Source organism: Tenrec ecaudatus, chromosome 2 (genome assembly GCF_050624435.1).
Source record: "Tenrec ecaudatus isolate mTenEca1 chromosome 2, mTenEca1.hap1, whole genome shotgun sequence".
NCBI classification, from domain to species: Eukaryota; Metazoa; Chordata; class Mammalia; order Afrosoricida; family Tenrecidae; genus Tenrec; species Tenrec ecaudatus.
This window is the reverse complement of record NC_134531.1, coordinates 118,208,035-118,228,812: the sequence shown is the minus strand read 5'-3', so window position 1 is coordinate 118,228,812 and position 20,778 is coordinate 118,208,035. Positions and strand designations below refer to the sequence as shown.

Below are 20,778 nucleotides of genomic sequence, written 5' to 3'. Positions count from 1 at the left end.
GGGGAGCAGGGAGGGAGGGGGAAAAAAGAGGACTTGATGCAAAGGGCTTAAGTGGAGAGCAAATGCTTTGAAAATGATTAGGGCAAAGCATGTACAGATATGCTTTATACAATTGATGTATGTATGAATTGTGATGAGTTGTATGAGTCCCAAATAAAATGTTAAAAAAGAAAAAATAGGGGGAAAAAGTAAAAAGCTCAAACTCAAAAAAAAGTGCTAAAAACTCGGCTTATACTTGAGTATATACAGTAGATCTATGTACGTATATTTATAGGTTTAGTATTAAGGTAGCAGAAGGACATTGGGCTTCTACTCAAGTACTCCCTCAATGCAAGAACACTTTGTTCTAACAACCTGGCATTCTGTGATGCTCACCTTCCCAACACGATTGCTGAAGACAAAATGGGTACATAGGCAAATGTTGTGAAGAAAGCTGATGGTGCCCAGCTAGCAAAAGGTATAGCATCTTGGGTCTTAAAACTTTGAAGATATACAAGCAGCCATCTAGCTGAGAAGCAACAAAATCCACATGGAAGAAGCACGAGTCTGTGATCATGATGTGTCAATGGGATCAGGTATCAGGCATCAAAGAACAAAACATCATATCAATGTGAATGAGGGGGAGTGTGGAGTAGAAATGCAAACCCATCTGTAGATAATTGTACATCCCCTTACAGAAGGGTCACAAGGTCACAAGCCAGTCAGGGTGCAGTATATCAGCAATGAAGCATACAACTTTCCTCTAGTTCTTTAATGCTTCTTCACCCCAACTATCATGACCCCAATTCTACCTTACAAATCTGGCTAGACCATAGCATTTACACAAGTACCGGTAAGAGCTGGAAACACAGGGAGGGGTGTTCCAGGACAGATTAAACCCCTCAGGACCAATACTGAAAGTAGCAATACCAGGAGGGTACAGGAAAGGTGGGGGGAGAAAGGAGGAACCGATCACAATGATCTACAAATAACCCCCTCCCAGGGGAATGGACAACAGAAAAGTGGGTAAAGGGAGACAATGGTCAGTGTAAGATATAAAAAAAGTAATAATTTATAAATTATTAAGGGTTCATGAGGGAGTGGGGAAGGAAGGGGAAAAAGTGAGGAGCTGATACCAAGGGCTCAAGTAGAAAGAAAATGTTTTGAAAATGATGATGGCAACAAATATACAAATGGGCTTGACACAATGGATGGATGTATGGATTGTGATAAGAGTTTGCCCGATCCCCCAATAAAATTTTTAAAAAGAGTTGTAAGAGCCCCCAATAAAATGAATTATTTAAAAAGAAGAAAGAAAGAAAAAATATTCCTCTTTAGGAACAGGAAAGACAGTAAAAATCACAAATGCAGATTAGTAGCAGATGTGGTTAAGGAAAGAAAAAAAGGTTCCTTTCTGATAGATTCTTATTTTTACAGTGAAGTAGAAAGCAAGGGAATCGGCTGAGATGTCATTCTACATTTGAGAAAATCCAAAACAGCCAAAATGAAAACTACAGCAAAGCACTTGGAACTAGGAATGAGCTAGAAAAAATAAGAAAGGACCTCTTTTATGAAAAATGTGAACTATACCCTAAAAACTTTATATGCATTCAATCTTATAATGATACCAGTCAATTTTTAAAGGGGGTGGGGGGACATGAAAGCAATGACGAATGTGTTGTCCTCGGTGAGTAAGAAAGAGATAGTGCCATTCAGAGGCTCTCTGAACTTCCTTCTAAAGTAGATTTTTTTTTTTTACCTCCAGGCAAATGGAATATTCACACCTTTCTTTGTCTTAACTCTCTGTGTACTATACATGCAAGCTCTTCCTCGTGAAGTATTAAGACCTACACAGGAGTAATGCAAGTAATGGTGAGACCGGAAGATGAACAGAAGGAGAAAAACAGCAAGAGGAACCCGGCAGCAGAGGCAGCAGTTAATGAGTATTCTTAATCTCGTGACCATACTTTTCTTATCAAAGCTTTAAAAACGTAACTGGGAAATGTATTGCCTTACAGCTGCTTGTTCTGCAAGTCATCTTTCTCTCTCTTCTAAACAATTTAGGGTTCTGTAAATCTTCACAGGAGCAGTCAGCCACCTATTTCTCCACTGAAGAGGCGGGTGAAACTCGCCAGTCAATGCCTAACCCACAGTGCCAACTAGACATAGTCATACATACAGGCTGCATAGTCACATTGCACCTACGTTTGTGTAGCACCCCTTCTACGAGTACATGGATATAATACAACAAAATAATTTAAACATATAACTGAGTTCAATTAGAAGAAAAGGAAATACCGAGATGCCCAAAACAAAGAGGCAGCTTAAAGCTAGGGCTACTGCCATGTTGACAGGGAATACTCTCTGACATTGACCCTAGAGCCAGAGGCAGGGATTTTAACAGCTTCACAAGGTCAAATCTGCTCCTTAAAGGGGAGGATAATGCGATTCTGTCACATAACCAGAGAGGCCCGCCCTAGAAAAAGACACCATCCTGGACAAAAGCAAAGGCACCCTGAAGGAGGAGGCCCTCTGATGAAGGGGGCTGGCTGGCACAGAGGCTGAGGCAAGGGCCTCCAGCACAACACCTGGGAGAAAGGCCCCGGCAGGGTTCCTGCTGTTGGACTGAGGGTCACTAGGGTCGGAGCTGATTTGACAGCACCTCACAACAACCAAATGGAACACTTCGGACTTTTTGAACGTATGTATTCTATTTTCCTTGAAGTCATAAAATCTCTCTTTTAGAAGGAAGGCCAGAGAGCCTCCAAAAGGCACTACCTCTTACTCACAGAGGGCAGCAAATTCATTATCACTTTCAGGGCTTTTTTTATTTTAACTTTTAACATTGTCTCATTATAAAATTGAATGCATGTAAGTTTTTAGGGATCCAGAAAGTTTTATAGTTCACATTTTTAAAGATGTCCTTTATTAATTTCCCTATTTCATTCCCACTAAGTATATCTCTCTGGTTTCATTTTGGTTAGTTTGGATCCTCTCATCTGAATTTTTATATACAATTTTATGAGGAGTACAAGTATAATATAATTCAGAATATTTTGGGTAAAAATGTTTATGTATTTAATTCTAATTAATAGCACATTTGATAAGCTCAACAATGACTTGAAAATAGTAAAGGACCAGTGAACTTGAAGACAGATTAATAGAAATTAGTCAAACTGAAATACACAGAGACCATCTCACAGAATGAATACTGTTGATTGCTGTTGACTTATAGAAAACAGTTGATTTATGATGTATTCTTCAACCTGACTAATTAAATTAATTTGATTTAGTACTTTTATTTTCAAATCCCATGAATTTATTATGAACAAACACGTCATGTCACTTGTTGGTAGGTTTATATATAAAACGCAATGGATATATGCCCACAATAAGTAAGTAACTCCTACTCAAAAAGACATTATACCACAATAAGAAAAGGACATAATAGTTGAACATTTCAAAAAGAATGATCTATAAATGGCCACATAAGAAAATAGCCGAGTTTCATACAAGTAGCCAATAAGTACATCACTGTCATCAAGAAAATACCAATAAAATCTGAAGAGATAGCATTTCATACTATGGCTAAGATAAATCAGACTGACAATAGCAAATACTAGCAAGAATGTGGAGTGACTAAACAGTAATACATTTCTGGTAAAAGGAAAAATAGAACAATCATTTTCTGAGAGTTTTGGGGCAGTTTCTATAAAATTAAGCATATGTCAAACTCTAGGTATTTGCCTAAAAGAAATGAAAACATACATGGACATTAACACACAGAGACACGTAAATAAATGTTCAGGATTATCTTATTCATAATAGCTAGAAACTAGAAATATCTCAAATGTCCATCGGCAAAATGGATAAAATATATTTTCATATGTCTATACTTCTATTTCACTTATATTTCATATAACTGCTAGCAATAAAAGAATTATTGGCATATAACAATATGAATGAATTCAAAAGAACATTCAATTGAGTAATAGAATTCAGATACATGGTTTATGCATTCATTCATATTAAGTCTGAGAATAGACTAAATTAATCCATGGAAATAATGAAATCAGAAAGTGGTTGCCTCTGTAAGGGTACAGGGAACTGACTGAAATTGAGTACTTTGGAGAGTAATGAAAATTTTCTCTATTTTCCAATGAGGAATTATTTTAAAAGTGCTTGCAATTTTCCAACATCATCAAACCTAGTATTTTAAATCTCTGCATTTGACTTCAGGTAAGAAATATCTCAATAAAAAAGATTTTAAAAGTACGACAGAGAAGCATGTAAACCTCACAACCATTTAATTCTGGCACACAGAAAGTCTCTACATTTGATTCATACCACACCAACAGTTAAAAGTGGAAAAGACCTCAGACGCTATCTCTTTTGACAGCCAGGCACCATCGGCTTTCTTCACCACATTTGCTTATGCATACATTTGTCTTCAGCGGTCATGTGAGGAAGGGGTATATCATGGAATGCCAATTTAATAGAACATGTTCTTGCACTGAGTAAGTACTTGAGTGGAGGTCCAATGTCCATCTGCTGCCATAATACTAAACCTATAAATATATGCACGTAGATCTATTTCCCCACCATCCTACATAAAGCAGCCATTTAGCTCAGAAGCATCAAAGCCTACATGGAAGAAGCACAACACCTGTGTGACCATGAGGTGTAGAAGGGACCAGGTATCAGACATCAAAGAACAAAAATCATATCAGTGGGTGCCCACCTTCCCGATATGATCACTGAAGACAAATGTATGCATAAGCAAATGTAGTGAAGAAAGCTCATGGTGCCAGGCTATCAAAAGATATAGTTTCTGGGGTCTTAAAGGCTTGAAGGTAAACAAGTGGCCATCTAGCTCAGAAGCAACAAAGCCCACATGGAAGAAGCACACCAGCCTGTATGACCACGGGGTGTAGAAGGGATCAGGGATCAGGCATCAAAGAACAAAAAATCATATCATTGAAAATATGGGTGAGTGCAGAGTGGAGACTCTGGACACCCCCTTACTGAAGGGTTGTGGGGAGGAGATGAGCCAGTCAGGGTGCAGTGTAACAATGATGAAACATAACTTTTCTCTAGTGCTTACATGCTTCTTCCCCCACTATTATGATCCCAATTCTACCTTACAAATCTGGCTAGACCAGAGCATGTACACTGGTACAGATAGGAACTGGAAACACAGAGAATCCAGGACAGATGATCTCTTCAGGATCAGTGGTGAGAGTGGCAATACCTGGAGGGTAGAGGGAAGGTGGGGTACAAAGGGGGAACCGATTACAAGAATCTACATATAAACTCCTCCCTGGGGATGGACAACAGAAAAGTGGGTAAAGGGAGACGTCAGACAGTGAAGGTATGACAAAATAATAATTTATGAATTATGAAGGGTTCATGAGGGTGGGGGGAGTTGAAAGAGAGGGGGGAAGTGAGGAGCTGATATTAAGGGCTCAAGTGAAAGGCAAATGTTTTGAGAATGATGATGGCAACAAATGTACATATGTGCTTGACACAATGGATATATGTATGGATTGTAATAAGAATTGTACAAGCCCCCAGTAAAATGATTTTTAAAAAGTGGAAAAGAACGCAGAAATTTGAGTTGTATGCAGATAGGACTGCAACAAAATACCATTTCTTTTTTTTTTACGATGTTATATTTTTATTGTGAAAATGGCTCCCAAAATACCATTTCTATAAATATAAACCATAATGTTTAGAACCAAATAAATTTTGAAGAAGTACTCAGATTTTAACTGAGTTATACACTTGTGTTTCATGGTTCACCAGCATGAAGCATGCTTTCTCCATCATCTCTACACTAAGCAATCATTCACTCATCCTTAGAAACCCAGAGAAATGAAATACAAACATTAAGGCAATAATAAAGCAAACAAACACAGTAAGTTTATCAGATGCTAAATTCAAATTTCTATCATTTCATATAATCCGTATTAAAGACATGAGCTTAACAACTAAAGTAATTAGTTGCTATGCTTAGCAAAACCTTCCAATATGGCTTCAACAGAATTTACCTTTATATTTTTTTAATACTAAAGGGACATAAATGGCTTAAAGATAGTGGAATCCATTTTTAAATGTAGGTTTTCCAACAACCCAAGGGTACATAGATGAAATTTGATTGTTATAAAATTAGTTTTATGAATAAATTTGTCATGTAATTTGCAAAGTTAAAAATTTGTTTAACAGAAAAATCATATTAAATATATTTTACACAAATATAAGTATGTTTTATATTTGAAAATTGTCTACAAACATCGAAGTTCATTTTTTTAATCACTGCCATTTTCCGTTAAAGCAGCAGCTATTCAGAAGCACTTTAATATGCTTTTCATAGACTCCCACTGTCTTATCTCTTGTTAAATGAAGAATATAGTGAGGGTGAAAATATAAAAAAAATTAGAAAAAGTAAAATATTAAGAGAACACAATTCCTGAGATTTCAGAAATAAGCATGATCTGCATGCACGTGCGCGTGTGAATGAGTGTGTGTGTGTGTCAAAAGCATTTGAGGACTTTGAATCAGTTCTGGTCTGATCCCCTGCTAACAAGTTTCCTTTCCCCTACTGATATACTGGTGGTTCTGTTTTATATTTAAGACAGAATTATAGGTAAATGAACTCTAAACTGAATTTTATGAGTAAAAATGAACTTGACATTCAATTACGAGAAATAGTAACATGGTAATAATTACTTCTGTAAGAAATAATACCAAACTAGTCCCAACTAGTTGGAGATTGAAAAAGTCCCACAAGTCCAACTCTTGCAAGATGATAGTCTACTCCATTTCCCCCAGTTCCTCCCTGGAGTGTATTCCCTCATCTCGTTGGGTGTTGCGAATCACTGCAGTGTCTCACAGAACTCATGAAAGCTCAAGAAAACGTCTCACTTAGTGGTGATGGGTGCTGCACGGTCTGAAATCCAAAGGTCAGATAGGATTCAGCCAGATGCAGTGACCACTCCTGGCCCTTGCTGGTGATGAGATCACACACCCCACTTCTCAGTGGGCTCATTTTATAGGCAGCAGGATGGCAATGCAGGGAATTCTGTTCACAATTACACACAGGCAAATCCCATCAGTATCTTACCCCACCTTCTTACCAGATCCATGCAGGGAAAAGTCATTTGGTGGGAATTACATGGTACACTAAAATGTCACCCAAATATAATCATCTATTCTCCACCCCTGCACTGTATCTTACGTACATGCATACATGACATGGGGTCTCGGACAAGATGTTCGCAGTAGGCATTGGCCTCCTACTAATCTCTATCAGCCATGCCTTTTCCACTCCAAAACAGTGATATCTTTCTCCTCTCAGGTATAGCATACAACTTCTCCTCACTTTCAGCAAACAAGGTGTGTCATCTGCATATTTCAGCTTGTTAATAAGCCTTCCTACAATCCTGCTACAGTATTCGTCTTCATATAAATCAGATTCTCTAATGATTTGCTCAGCATACAGCCTGAATTAAGTGTGGTGAGAGGATACAACCCTGATGCACATCTTTCTTGATTTTAAACCATGCGTATTCCCTTGTTCTGTTCACACAACTGCCTCTTCTTGATCCGTGTGCAGGGTCTTCGTGAGCACAACCAAGTGGACTGGAATTCCTTTTCTCCTCCAAGCTGTCCACAGTTTGCTATGATCCACTGGGCCAGTGATTGTTAAATAACAAATAACAGATGTTAAAAGTATTTTTTTAATGTGTGAATTAGTAAAATAAGTACTATTTGAATTTTAAATTGCTATTTAATTAAAAATTACTCTTTGAATTTCTAACTACTACCCACACATGTTTCATGGCAAGCACTACACAGAGTTCACATGGGTGAACCCATAAATAACCAATTTAACAACAATTATATACACCTTTTTTCCTCATGTGAAGAACATGTTTTATTACCATTTGAAAGACGCAATCTATTTTCACATGTGTCTATTTTGATCATCATTTTACAAATAATGGAATAAACAGAAATAACATGTTTTAAGAGATAAACAGAGATAATTGCTACCTTGTCTCTTTCATGGACTACTTAAGGACAAGATGGTAATGTTACTGAAACTTCCTAAAGTTTTAGTTTCTTACTTTCCAATCCCTGGAGAAGGACATCATGTTTGCTAAAAGTGCAGGGGCAGCAAAGAAGTAGAAGCCCCTCAACAAGATCGATGGGCACAGTGGGGCGACAATGGTCTCACGCACAAGAACAATGGCGCCGGCCTGTGCAGTGGTTTGTTCTGTTGCGCATAAGGTCACTATGAGTCAGAACTGAGTTCACAGCACCTAACAACAACTTTGCATAAATATCGATATTTTCCTTTCTCTGAACATCCACAGCAAATATTATCTTTAAAGTGTTAAAAAGCAAAGATGTCACTTTGAGAACTAAGGTACATTGGACCCAAGCCATGCTATTTTCAATCACTTCATAAGTATGGGAAAGCTGGACAATGAAGAAGAAAGGCTAAAGAAGAAGTGATGTATTTTCATTATGGTTAGCAAAGAATCTTTCATATACCATGGACTCCCAGAAGAATGAATAAATCCTTCCTAGGAAGAAACGGAACTAGAATGCTTCTATGGAGTCCGCTCCAACCCACAGCATCCCCATGCACACCAGAACGAAACGCCACACGTCTCCTCCTCACCACATCCGCACCACTGTTCCTATTCTCAAGCTCCCCGATGCAGCCACGGGGTCCGTCTAGCTCACCCAGGGCCCTCCTCTTTGTTATGGCCCTCCACATTGCCAAACAGGATGGCCTTCTCCAGGGACTGTCTCTCCTGACAACATGACGCAAGGATGTAAAATGAAGTCTTGCCATCCTTGCCTTTAAGGATCACTCTGGCCTTACTTCTTCCAAAAGAGATGGGTTTGTCCTTTCAGCAGTCCATGGTACTTTCAATGTTCTTCTCTAGCACCACAATTCAAATGCATCACTTCTTTCTCAGTCTTCCTTATTCAATGCCCAACTTTCACGTGCTGTGTTAGTCTGGGTAGACTAAAGAAACAAATCCGTGGACACACAGAGGTGTATAAGAAAAAGATTTATATACAAGAGCAATTGAACATTGAGAAAACATCCCAGCCCAGTCCAGGTCAAGTCCATAAGTCCGATATTAGGCCATATGTCCGATACCAATCTATAAAGTCCTCTTCAGACTCACGAAACATGCAATGATGCCGAATGTGAAGATCATGGGCCAGTGGGTAGAAAGTCTTTGGATCCAGTGGCATTGAAACATCTCAGCGCTGGCAGGGCTCTCTATGTGGTTTTGGCTTCAGAGGTCTGGTTGCATCAGGGTAGGTTCATGTGGCTTCTCCAACTTAGGGCACTAGGGTAGTTCCATGTTTCTCATCAGCTGCAATGTCTCCCAGGGAGTGGCAGACAGAGAGAAGTGTCTCCCGCCTCCTAGGAGGAAGATACCAAATTCCCCCAGAATTCTCAGAAGGCCATGTCCACACAGAGGCCTCATTGGCTATGATCTGATTGATAAGCTAGACTCCACCCCTACATTCTTAGTCCTCAAATTGACAAATGATTATATAACTACCACATATGCATATTATGCAATGGTGAATACCAAGGCTTGGGTCAGGCGCACCTTAGTCCTCCAAGTAATATCTTGCCCTTCAATACTCTAAAGTGGTGTTGGGCAGCAGATTTATCTAATCCAATACAGCTTTTGATCTCTTGACTGCTATTTCCATGAGTATGGATTATTGATCCAATTAAGACAAAATCCTTGACATCTTCAACCTTTTCTCCATTTATCATGATGTTACCTATTGGTCCAGTTGTGAGGATCTAGTCTTCCTTACATTTAATGGTAATGCACACTGAAGGCTACAATCCTTGATCGTCACCAGCAAGTGCTTCAATTCCTCCTCCTTTTCAGCAAGCGAGGTTGTGTCATCTGCATACCACAGGTTGTTAATAAGCCTTCCTCCAAACCTGGTGCCATACTCATCTTCATATAACCCAGCTTCTCTGATGACTTGCTTGGCACACAGATTGAACAGTACAGAGCAGTGTAAAAATAGCGTGAGGCCACATGTGACCTCCTCAAGCTTCGGTAGAGAGGAAAACCTATCTCCACACTGACACAAGGCAAATATCTGCATGCCTCCACCTTTCTTTATTTTATTCTGACACCAACCTTTCCTCCCATGATACTACTTCTCTGGTGAGTTGAAAAATGCATTGCAATGGTCACAGAGAACTCACACACAACCTTCACAATTATGGAAGTTCATTCGGAAAGTTAAAAGGTTACCACAAGCCCAGATAAAAATGCATTAGGTAAGTTACAGTCATTGGTTCACAATAAAACCTTTCGTTAGCCAGCTGCCAAGTATCTCTTTCCGGTCCTCAGGCTCCCAGCCACACAGAACGTTGGCCTCTCACTGCCCTGCTGGCTTCACAGTCTCATAGTCCGTCTTATGCTCATCTGCTCTGCCTCATGGCATTCTTTCCTTGGTCTCTGCTCTCAGGATGGGAGGGTCTCTGCTGCTGCTTCTACTTCAGAGAAAGTTTTCAACATGCTATGCTGTTGATTCTTCTTCCCTGGTAGTCCCAAGAATTCTCTCCTGCTTCTGAGACGTTTCAGTCTTATGTCCACTAGTCTACACTGTTCCACCACACACCTTATTTGCACGGCTCCACTCAATCACTGACTGTTACAAATACAAGAATAGAAATGGCACCTTAATAAATTTCATGTCATCACAGAAGGATCCTTATCCTAAGCATTTCTGAGGGGACTTCAAAAGTTTATAGAAAAACTCCATTATCTTTTCATTCTAATTTCCATGAAGTTTTTGATCCCCCTGTCCTCGTATAAAGTGCAGTAAAGACGCAGAGATGTGCATATACACTGTGCAAGACATATGCGATGTGAGGGTCATCTAAAATCCAAGGAACCAAGAAACACTGACAAGGAAAAATTTGACTACGCTGACACTCTGATTTGGACTCTTAGCCTCCAGAACCCAGAGAAAGTAAATTCCTGTCCTTTAAAGCCACATGTTTATGAGGCTATTTAGAGGGAAAAAACCACATGCATATAAGACAACTGAAAAGAGCATGGCTTGAGTCAGGCACAAGTAGTCCTCAGAGTAACATCCTTGTTTTCTAACACGCTAAGGTTTCGAACAGCAGGTTTACTCAATGCCATGTGTCTCTTGAACCATGGACTGTTGCTTCCGTGTTTCAGAAGACCGAAGAAGAAACCATGAGTTTGCAGTGTGGTGCTGATGAAGGATGTTGAAAGTGCCGTGAACTGCCAAAGGATGTTGAAAGTACCGTGAACTGCCAAAACAGAAAACCTGCCTTGGAAGCTTGGAAGTACAGCCAGAACGCTCCTTGGAAGGGAAGGTTCTGTTTCACCTCAGAGGATTTGAATCTGTTATCAATATATTATCAAAAAGAACATCCTGTTTGGTAAAGCAGAGGGGCAGTGAAAAAAGGAAGGCCTTCACCAAGACGGACTGACACAGTAGCTGCAGCAATGGGTTCGAACATAAGAACAACAGTGGCGACCTGATCCCACCACACCGAGGCAAAGCACTGGGGGAGTGCAGTGGAACAGCAAGGGAATGGAGTGGCAAGGTCCCCAGGGAATGCTGAAAGTGGACTTTGGGGCCAGGGCGTGGTGCCCCAACAGACTGGACTGGAAAACGCTCCTAAGGGCCAGCAAAAGATCCTTGAACAAACTACAAGCCTTTCTTTTGTGAAGTGTTTTGTTTTGTTCTTTGTCAGTGGTTTGTTTTTGTTGTTTTATTGTCTGGTTGTATACTGTTGCTTTGTTTTCCTCTGTCTTGTTTTCGTGCATGTTAGTGTCTCCACAGGTCTGTCTGAATAAGACAGGCTGGATGAACTATCTGGAGGAAAAACAATAGGACAGACAGTTCTGGGGGGACAGACAGATCTGGGTGGGGGAGGGGGAGGAGGGTAAGGAAGTGGTGTTAATAAACACAGGGACAAGGGAACAACATGGGACCCAAAATGGTAGTGAGGGGGGAGTGACAGGCCTGATGGGGAACGATCAAGGGTAAGGTTGCGTAGAGAAGAAGTATAGCTGTAGCCCAGGTGGGGACGGAGCATGGTGGTGGGGCAGGAGGAAAGTCAAGGGAGAGGGAGGAAGGAGCTTGGAGTCAAGGGGCATTTATGGAGGTCTAGACAAAGACGTGTACATGTAAACATATATACGAGGATGGGGAAATAGATCTAATTGTCTACATTTATAGGTTTAATATTAAGGTGGCGGAAGGACCTTGGGCCTCTACTCAAGCACTCCCTCAATGCATGAATACTTTCATTTATTAAATTGGTACTCTATGATGCTCACTCTCCCGACACAACTGCTGAAGCCAAAGTGGGTGAACAAGTAAATGTGGTGAAGAGAGCTGATGGTGCCCGGCTATCAAAAGAGATAGTGACAGGGGTCTTAAAGGCTTGAAGATAAACAAGCGGCCATCTAGCTCAGAAGCAAAAAAGCCCACATGGAAGAAGCACACCAGCCAGTGCGATCACGAGGTGCCAAAGGGACCAGGTATAAGGCATCATGCAAAAAAAAAAAAAAGAATGTGTGTACATGTATATATATGTATGTATGCGTGTATATATATATATGTATATACCACATTGAATGAAGCGGGAAGTGCAGAGTGGAGACCCAAGGCCCAAGTGTCGGCCAATGGAGATGCCCTCATAGAGGGGTTTAGGAGAGGAGATGGGTCAGTCAGGGTGCAAGGTAGTACCGACGAAGAGCACAGCTTTCCCCCAGATCCTGGATGCTTCCTCCCCACAACTACCATGATCCGAATTCTACCTTGCAGGCCTGGATAGGGCAGAGGTTGTACACTGGTACATATGAGGGCTGGAGGCACAGGGAATCCAGGGTGGACGATACCTTTAGGACCAAGGGTGTGAGGGGCGATGCTGGGAGAGTGGAGGGTGAGTGGGTTGGAAAGGGGGAACTGATTACAGGGATCCACATGTGACCTCCTCCCTGGGAGAGGGACAGCAGAGAAGGGGGGGAAGGGAGACTCCGGATAGAGCAAGATATGACAAAATAACGATGTATAAATTACAAAGGGCACATGAGGGAGGGGGGAACAGGGAGGGAGGGGAAAAAAAAAGAGGACCTGATGCAAAGGGCTTAAGTGGAGAGCAAAGGCTTTGAGAATGATTGGGGCAGGGAATGTATGGATGTGCTTTATACAATTGATGTATGTATATGTATGGATTGTGATAAGAGTTGTATGAGTCCCTAATAAAATGTAAAAAAAGAAAAGGGGGAAAAAAAAGAAAGAAAGAAAAGAAAATGATTAGGGCAAAGAATGTACAGATGTGCTTTATACAATTGATATATGTATATGTATGGACTGTGATAAGAGCTGTATGAGCCCCTAATAAAACGTTTAAAAAAAAAAAGAAAATGATTAGGGCAAAGAATGTATGGATGTGCTTTATGAAATTGAAGTATGTATATGTATGGATTGTGATAAGAGTTGTATGAGCCCCTAATAAAATGATTAAAATTTTTTAAAAAAAGAACAAGCGTGGCACACACCTGGAGGACTTTCTTTCTGCTGGACAGAGTTGCTACGAGTCCTGACCAAATCGACAGAACCTAATAACTACAGTATGAACAGTAGCTGTTTGAGGAGTGGTAGAATACGTTTAGATTTGTAATTTTCATTGGTCTTTATGGCATTGTGTAAATAATAATGAGTTAACAGTCACACAACAAAGAATCATGCAATAAGAAACATCAATTCCTTCAAATACATGATAAAAATGAAAATGTCCCATTTAGGGCCCAAAGTATGCAACCATATAGAATATCGAACAGAGTTGAAATGTCATAAAACTCTAAAATGAATATCTTAAAAGCAAACTTGGGAGAAGAGAGCAACAAAGTGACACCTGCAGCAGGGACTGAGCAGAAAGCAGCACAGAAGGGCCATCGGAAGGGATACCCTATGCTTCCAGACAGTGTGATGCTCAGCATAAAGATACGTAGACACAAATGCACTTAAAAAAAAAAAGAACAGCAACATCTGCCAATAGATTTGCCTTTGTCATTGGCCATCGGCACAAGCCAGAGACACGCAGCTCAGCAACTCTCCCTACCCCTTTTCCCGGACCCTGAGCTGGCCAGGGTGGTTGACCAACTACGCTGCCAGGTCATAGCTCTGCATGAATAGCTTGGGCCAAAAGAAGCAAACTAGGCTGGGTTTCAGCCCAAGTCAGGGGAGATCCATTCAGACCCCACATAGCAGTACCACCATGGTAACAGGGCAGCCCAGCCTACCTAGCCAAGGTGCAGGGATAAGGCTACAAGGAACAGGTGTAATCGTAATAAGCTAACTCCTCACACAAACGCAGGAAGCTCCACAGCCACGCAGACCAGCTAATCCTGGGCTCCTTTAATACAGCTACACACAGCCCTGTCTTGAGACACTCTGGATCCTTACATCAAACCCCCTTTGTTAGCAGAAAACACGCCTGTCCCATTAGCATAACAATGCATGTAGAAACTACACCACTGGTTTCACAAAGCACAAACAAGGGATTTGAGTGTGAGACAAGGACCAAAATAAGCCCTAGGGTCCAGAGGCCACTCAAAGCTGAGGTACTGAGGAGACTGAGCAAGCTGTACCATGACACACCCAGGTCGGTACCCCACCCCATTCAGATAAGCACACCCCATTCAGATAAGCAACCTGCCCTCTCAGTAAGCTAGTGCTTCACCCATACATCCCAGACCACTTAGATAGGCAGCACTGATAGACTCATTCTCCTAACCCTACTTGGTCACCTACATGATCCTAGAAAAACAAATCCATCCCCTCCCTTCTGGCCCACCAGAATTCTATTCCTTTAAGATAATTAAACTAAATCACAAGAATACAGGGCTTTTAACCCTACCAAGCACATTATTCCTCTGGCTTTAATCTCAACCCTACCCTGCCATCCTAAAGGACAGCAAAGCAGTAAAACATCTTGCTGTCCCAAATTGCTCAAAACACCTCTGTCCCACACAATCCTGATTTTCCCCCAGGAAAAGTCTAGCTGTTCATTTGTTGGTATTGATTTTGCTGTGTGATTTTTAAGACCTATATATTCACCCTCTGTTTAAAACAAATTTGTATATTATTCTTTTTGTGTGTGTCTTGTCATACTATATATATATATATATACATATATAAATATATTATTATTATAAGGCGACTGAGTTACACATAGCAGAGGGGCTCTGCAGAAATCAGCCCAGGAGAGTTACTAAGAGGGAAATTCAATACTGCCGGGTCGCAGGAGGAGCATCATATAGATAAGTAGGTACAGATCCACTAGGTTTTGAGGGGTTGGGGGCTTTTGCTTCCCACAGTGGAGGCCGGCTAGGGTGGGATCATAGGCCGCCACTGTCTCTGCAGAAGCTGCGACCATTTAGAACCAGCGCCGGGCCTTTATCTCAACAAAGCTACAGCTTGCCCCCTCCGGCCTGGATTAAACACTTGCAGCCCCACAGGGAGGGAGGGGAGCTCAGCTATACTGTTACTTATGTTTCCCTCTTCCCTCTATCCCCCAACAGTCTCAGCAGGGTTGGTTTTTTTTTTTAACAATTTATTGGGGCTCATACAATTCTTATCACAGTTCATACATATACATACATCAATTGTATAAAGCACATCTGTACAGTCTTTGCCCTAATCATTTTTTCTCCTCTTTTCTTTTTTTACATTTTATTAGGGACTCATACAACTCTTATCACAATCCATACATATACATACATCAATTGTATAAAGCACATCCATACATTCCCTGCCCCAATCACAGGGTTGGGTTTTTTTTTCATCTTTGTCTATTCCCTGTTCTCTGCATTGCACTGCCCAACTCCAGACCACTCCCCTTAGCCCAGGGCATTTACACCTGAACTCCAAGCAGTTAGGTGAGCTCCACCCTGTGCAGCATAGCCTGAGGCTGGGGAAATCCCACCCAGGCTTCACTCGGGGATACTCTCCCCAACTTCTTCAAGGGGAATTCCTGCCTGTGTGGCTGGAGGAGCTCCTATTTTTCCACTGTGGGCCAATGTGAGTGAGGGACCTTCCTCCCACCTACCGTAGTGCCTCACCCAGTCTAAGGTAGCTGGGTCAACTCTTGCCAACATTCCATGCTGCTGCACATATGTCTACCCAACTTCACGATCTACGTGACCAGGGCAATTCCGCCCACCATTCGCGGTATTCTACACCGAAGCAGGCAACCCACCAGCCTTCACAGGAGAATAAAGTGTCAGGCTAATTCCATAGTGAAATCAGCTGCAGGCAGTTCGAAGAAGCACTCCTATGGGTCTCCCAGGGAGAGCCAGTGCTCTTCGGCTCCCTGGAAAATGGCACCCAGCTCCTCTAAAACAACACAACTCCAATAGCAATCAGCCCCAACGACCTGGACAAGTACACAGGAGAAACAAACGCCAATGGCAGATGTCCTGAACCTAATGCCATGCACAGAAGAAGCAGACACTGACCAGCACAGAAAGACATTGTGGACTGCTGCTTGGAGTCATAGACCTTATGAGGGAAACAATGCAGCAAAAGGGATGGCCGACTCCCTTTGGACGCTGCATCCCCGCTACGCCGGACAGCACAGGGAGGAAGCCCTAGTGCGAGCTAACTAAGAAACTCCTTTTGCCACTTTTGCATCTCAAAAAAAAATCTAAAAGTCAAAATTATGAAACTCTTAGAAAGACAATATATGAGGAATGCCATTGTGACTTTGGGCTAGGCAAACCCTTCTCAGACATGAAACCAAAACCACCAAAGAAAAACTACATAAATTAGACTTCATCAAAATTTTAAACTTCAGAGAAAAAAGAAAATTCACAGCATGAGAGAAAATATTTGCAAATCACATATTTGATAAGGATGGAGTATTCAAAATACTCAGTAAATTAAGAGCTCTTACAACCCAATTTAAAAATGGGACGAGTCAGAACAGGTATTTGTCCAAACATGGTCAGCATGTCCATGAAGAGATACTAAAGCACTTTAAAACTAAAGAATGCAAGTGAGAATGGGGCATGGAGGAGAATCCGTTCCACAATAGTCCAAGGTCGATGGCCGCAAGGCACAAGTCAAACATACCTCCACCCTTCTTTTACCTTTTTCATCCCAGCCATTCCTTCCATAGCACTGCTTCTCTACTCAGTTCAATAAACCATTGCAAGGGTCACACAAAACTCACAGACAATCTCACGAGTATGGAAGTTATTAAGCAAGTTAACAGGTTCCCATACCACAAGTCAGGCTCAGAAAGGGTTAAGAATAGTCTTTGGTACACAGCAGCACCTCTTGTTAGCCAACAGTCAAGTCTCTCACTGGTCCTCAGCCTCTCAATCACACAGTGCCTTGCCTCTGCCTCCGTAGACCAGAAAGCCCACCAGATGCTCTGCCTCGCTGCTTTGGCACTGCTCGCCTGCTCTCTTGGTATGGGGCCTTTGCTCTCTCTCATGGTCCCCATGCCTCAATTGCTGCCGCCTCTGCTACTTCAGACAGGGATCTCTCATTTGCTCTGCTTATGGCTGTTCTTTCTTGATGGTCCCATATTCTCTCCTTCTGCTTCTGAAATGCCTCATTCTTATATATAAGAAGAGAGTGGCTGTATATTATAGTCACTATAATCCCCTCGATTAGTGTTTCCCACATTCTATTTGAATGGTCCACCCAATCATGTGGTAGGGGTTACAAAGACATGAACAGAAGAAGCATTCCAAGTAATTCCACCGCATCACAGCAAGTTAAACCCACAAATCACACCAAGTAGAACGGGTATGAATCAAAAGACAAAATAGCAAGTGGTGGCAAAGAGGTGGGGAAACTGAGCCGTCATCGCATGCTGGCAGGAATGTAAAATGATGCAGCTACTGTGGGCGTAGTTACTTTAGTGGGTCCTCAAAACCTAAAAGGAGAATTAGCATAACCAGTGAGTCAATGCCAACTCATAATCCCCAGGCAGGACAAGGGAGGACTGCCCATGGGTTTCTAAGACTGTAGCACTTTACAAGTGCAGAACGCCCAGGCTTCCTCCCACCTAGCAGCTGCTGTTTTCAGACAGCGGACCTTGTAGTTAGCAGCCCAACAAATAACCACTACACCGTTACACCACCAGGGATCCGTAGAATTAGCATATGACCTAACAATTCCATGCCTAGGAATATAGCTTCATAAATTCTTAAAAGGTATTCAAGCAAAGATGCAAATGCTCACAGCAAGATTCTTCAATAACAGTCAAAGGTAGAATAGTCTATATATCAACGGCACACAACCTGGGGGTGGCGGCCCCTTTTGGGGGGTTGAGCAACCCTTACACAGGGGCCGCCTAAGACCATATTTCCAATGGTCTTAGGAACGGATACACCACTCCACTATCTAACTCCAAGAGGGTCCACCCACATGCAGATATGCCCACATATGGGGACACCACCACATGAGGAACTGTATTCAGGGGGTCAAGGCATTAGGAAGTTTGAGAACCACTGCCATATATTGCAATAGAGATTTCTTTACTGTGACACTACCTCTCAATAAAATATTGTCACTTTAAAAATATTCAGCTATAACAATTTATCTCATGTTATTGGAAAATATCTTTAGAGTAGTATATTCTATACCTTGTGAGGAGCCAGAATCCTCTGCCTGAACTTTTCAACTGCTTCCTGACCCATCGTAGACCAAGTACTGACAAATGCGTCAGCTTTGTCTTGCCTGAGATGAATGTTCTCTAGCTGCTGCTGCAAAGCTGCCGGTTTCACATTGTGATACACTGCCTATTAAACAGAAAGAAAAAATTACATATAGTCCTAACATGTAATTAGAAGCTCTAATGTGTACAAACTTAGAACTATAATCAAATATAAAAATATTTAAATGATTAAATTGAGACTTTCATACTCTTATTGCAGAAAATGTTTTACATATAAGGGAGCTTCAAATATTATAAGGAAAAATTACATTAATTTTAATTCCCCTTTTCTTTTTTTTTTTAATTCCCCTTTTCTACAAACTTTTTGAAGTTCCCTCACAGGTAACCAAGATCTGATTCAGGATTCTATGAATTATTCACATTAATAATCACAAAATATTCACATTAATTTTTTTCCATTTTTTGTCTGAGATCTCTATAATCCTTAATCTACTTAACAACTGAAAAGCTCTTTTGCTTTGGCTATGTTACTTGTATACTAATTAAAATTAAACTTTCAGGGAAATATACAATGATTTTTTTGGTATTGTTTATTTTATCTCAATTAACAATATTTTTTAGGCAATACTTTTCGAAACAACTTTCATCTACCAAGTTCCTAATAGATTACTACCTATTTTTCTCCCTCAGTGATGCTACTTAAAAATTTATATTTTTAGCAGTGATACTTGAAGTTATGCTTAGGACATGATTCCAGAAAATGTTTCACCCTGTCCTAATCAATGATCCTTCCTTCCTTTAAAGGCCCACCAACAGTAAGAACTGCAGCCACCTTCAAGATCTGTCATCTGCTTACAGCTGTGTGTAGTAGGTGCCCTGTCCTCCTATTAAATATACATTCACCTAGTGTTCATCAAACTACAGCATTATTTTGCACTTTTGTTTCACACATGCATAGGCTTAAAAAAAGTCTGTGGAAAATTTCCATTATCTTTCCACTCCATTCCTCCAAGAACTTTTTGAAGCTCTCTCAGAAGTAAATCACAGGGTTACTCCCAAGGAGTAGCTAAGTGCATTCAAATAAGAAACCTTCAGGTTAGCAGCCAATTGCTTAACTATTTGCACCACCAAGGACCTTGTGTATCATGCAGAGGTATACAATCATGAGTACATTCACATGTTTAACTGAACTGAAATCCTTGTCTAAAATATAGCCAAAATTTCTATGTTGTACCTCTTCTACAAAAAGGAATGTGAAAGCTATAGTAATACAAATATGTAGTAAACAAAGTTGGAAGAGTTAAAGCAATAAAAATACCTGTTCTAAAATGAACGATATTGTTTCAAGAACAAGGTGAAGATCTTGTTTCTCTAGAGAAAATGCAGCTTGCAGTTTTTCTTCTTCTTCTTCGCTGAAACTGCTCTCAGTCTACAATGTAAACAGAAATCTATAAACATATACTCAAATATTCAAAACTCAGATACTCAACAAAAGATTCCTCTGGAATGAGAGTTCAGAGTATGTAACCCTAGAAAAATAAAAAACTGATAAATCTTAGAAATTTCATTGTCAGAAAATGCTTTTGCTGCTGTTAGGTGCCATCAAGTGAGTTTTGACTCCTAACAACCCTATCTGCCACAGAACAAACACGGTCTGGTCCCTCCCCATCATCACAACTGTTTATAGGCCTGAGCCCATCATTGCAGCCACTGTGTCAATCACTCCATCTCGTCCATGGCCTCTCTCTTTTTCACTACCCCTCCACTTTGCCTTCTTCTCCAGGGACTGGTCTCTTCTGACAATGTGTCCAAAGTCTGTAAGATGAAGTTTTGCCATCTTTGCACACACTGACACTAGTTCTTACAAGACAGCCCACTTTGTTCTTTAAGCAGTCCATGGTAATTTCAATGTTCTTCATCGGCTCCATATTTGAAATTCAGTGATTCTTCTTCACCCTTCCTTGTTCAATGTCCAACTTTCAAATGCATATTAGACAATTGAAAACACCATGCCTTACGTCAGGTGCATATTAGTCTTCCTCGAA

At 41.0% G+C, this 20,778-nt stretch overlaps 1 protein-coding gene across 1 annotated transcript in view; it reads right to left on the bottom strand.

Annotated features, from left to right (window-relative positions):
• Positions 1–20,778, bottom strand: part of COMMD10 (COMM domain containing 10) — a 202,414-nt gene that overhangs the window by 169,529 nt on the left and 12,107 nt on the right. The window contains exons 3-4 of the mRNA XM_075541418.1: positions 20,052–20,162; positions 18,702–18,857 (exon numbers count right to left, since the gene is read on the bottom strand). Of these exons, the coding sequence (XP_075397533.1) occupies positions 18,702–18,857; positions 20,052–20,162 (267 nt within the window). The remainder of the gene's footprint in view (positions 1–18,701; positions 18,858–20,051; positions 20,163–20,778) is intronic.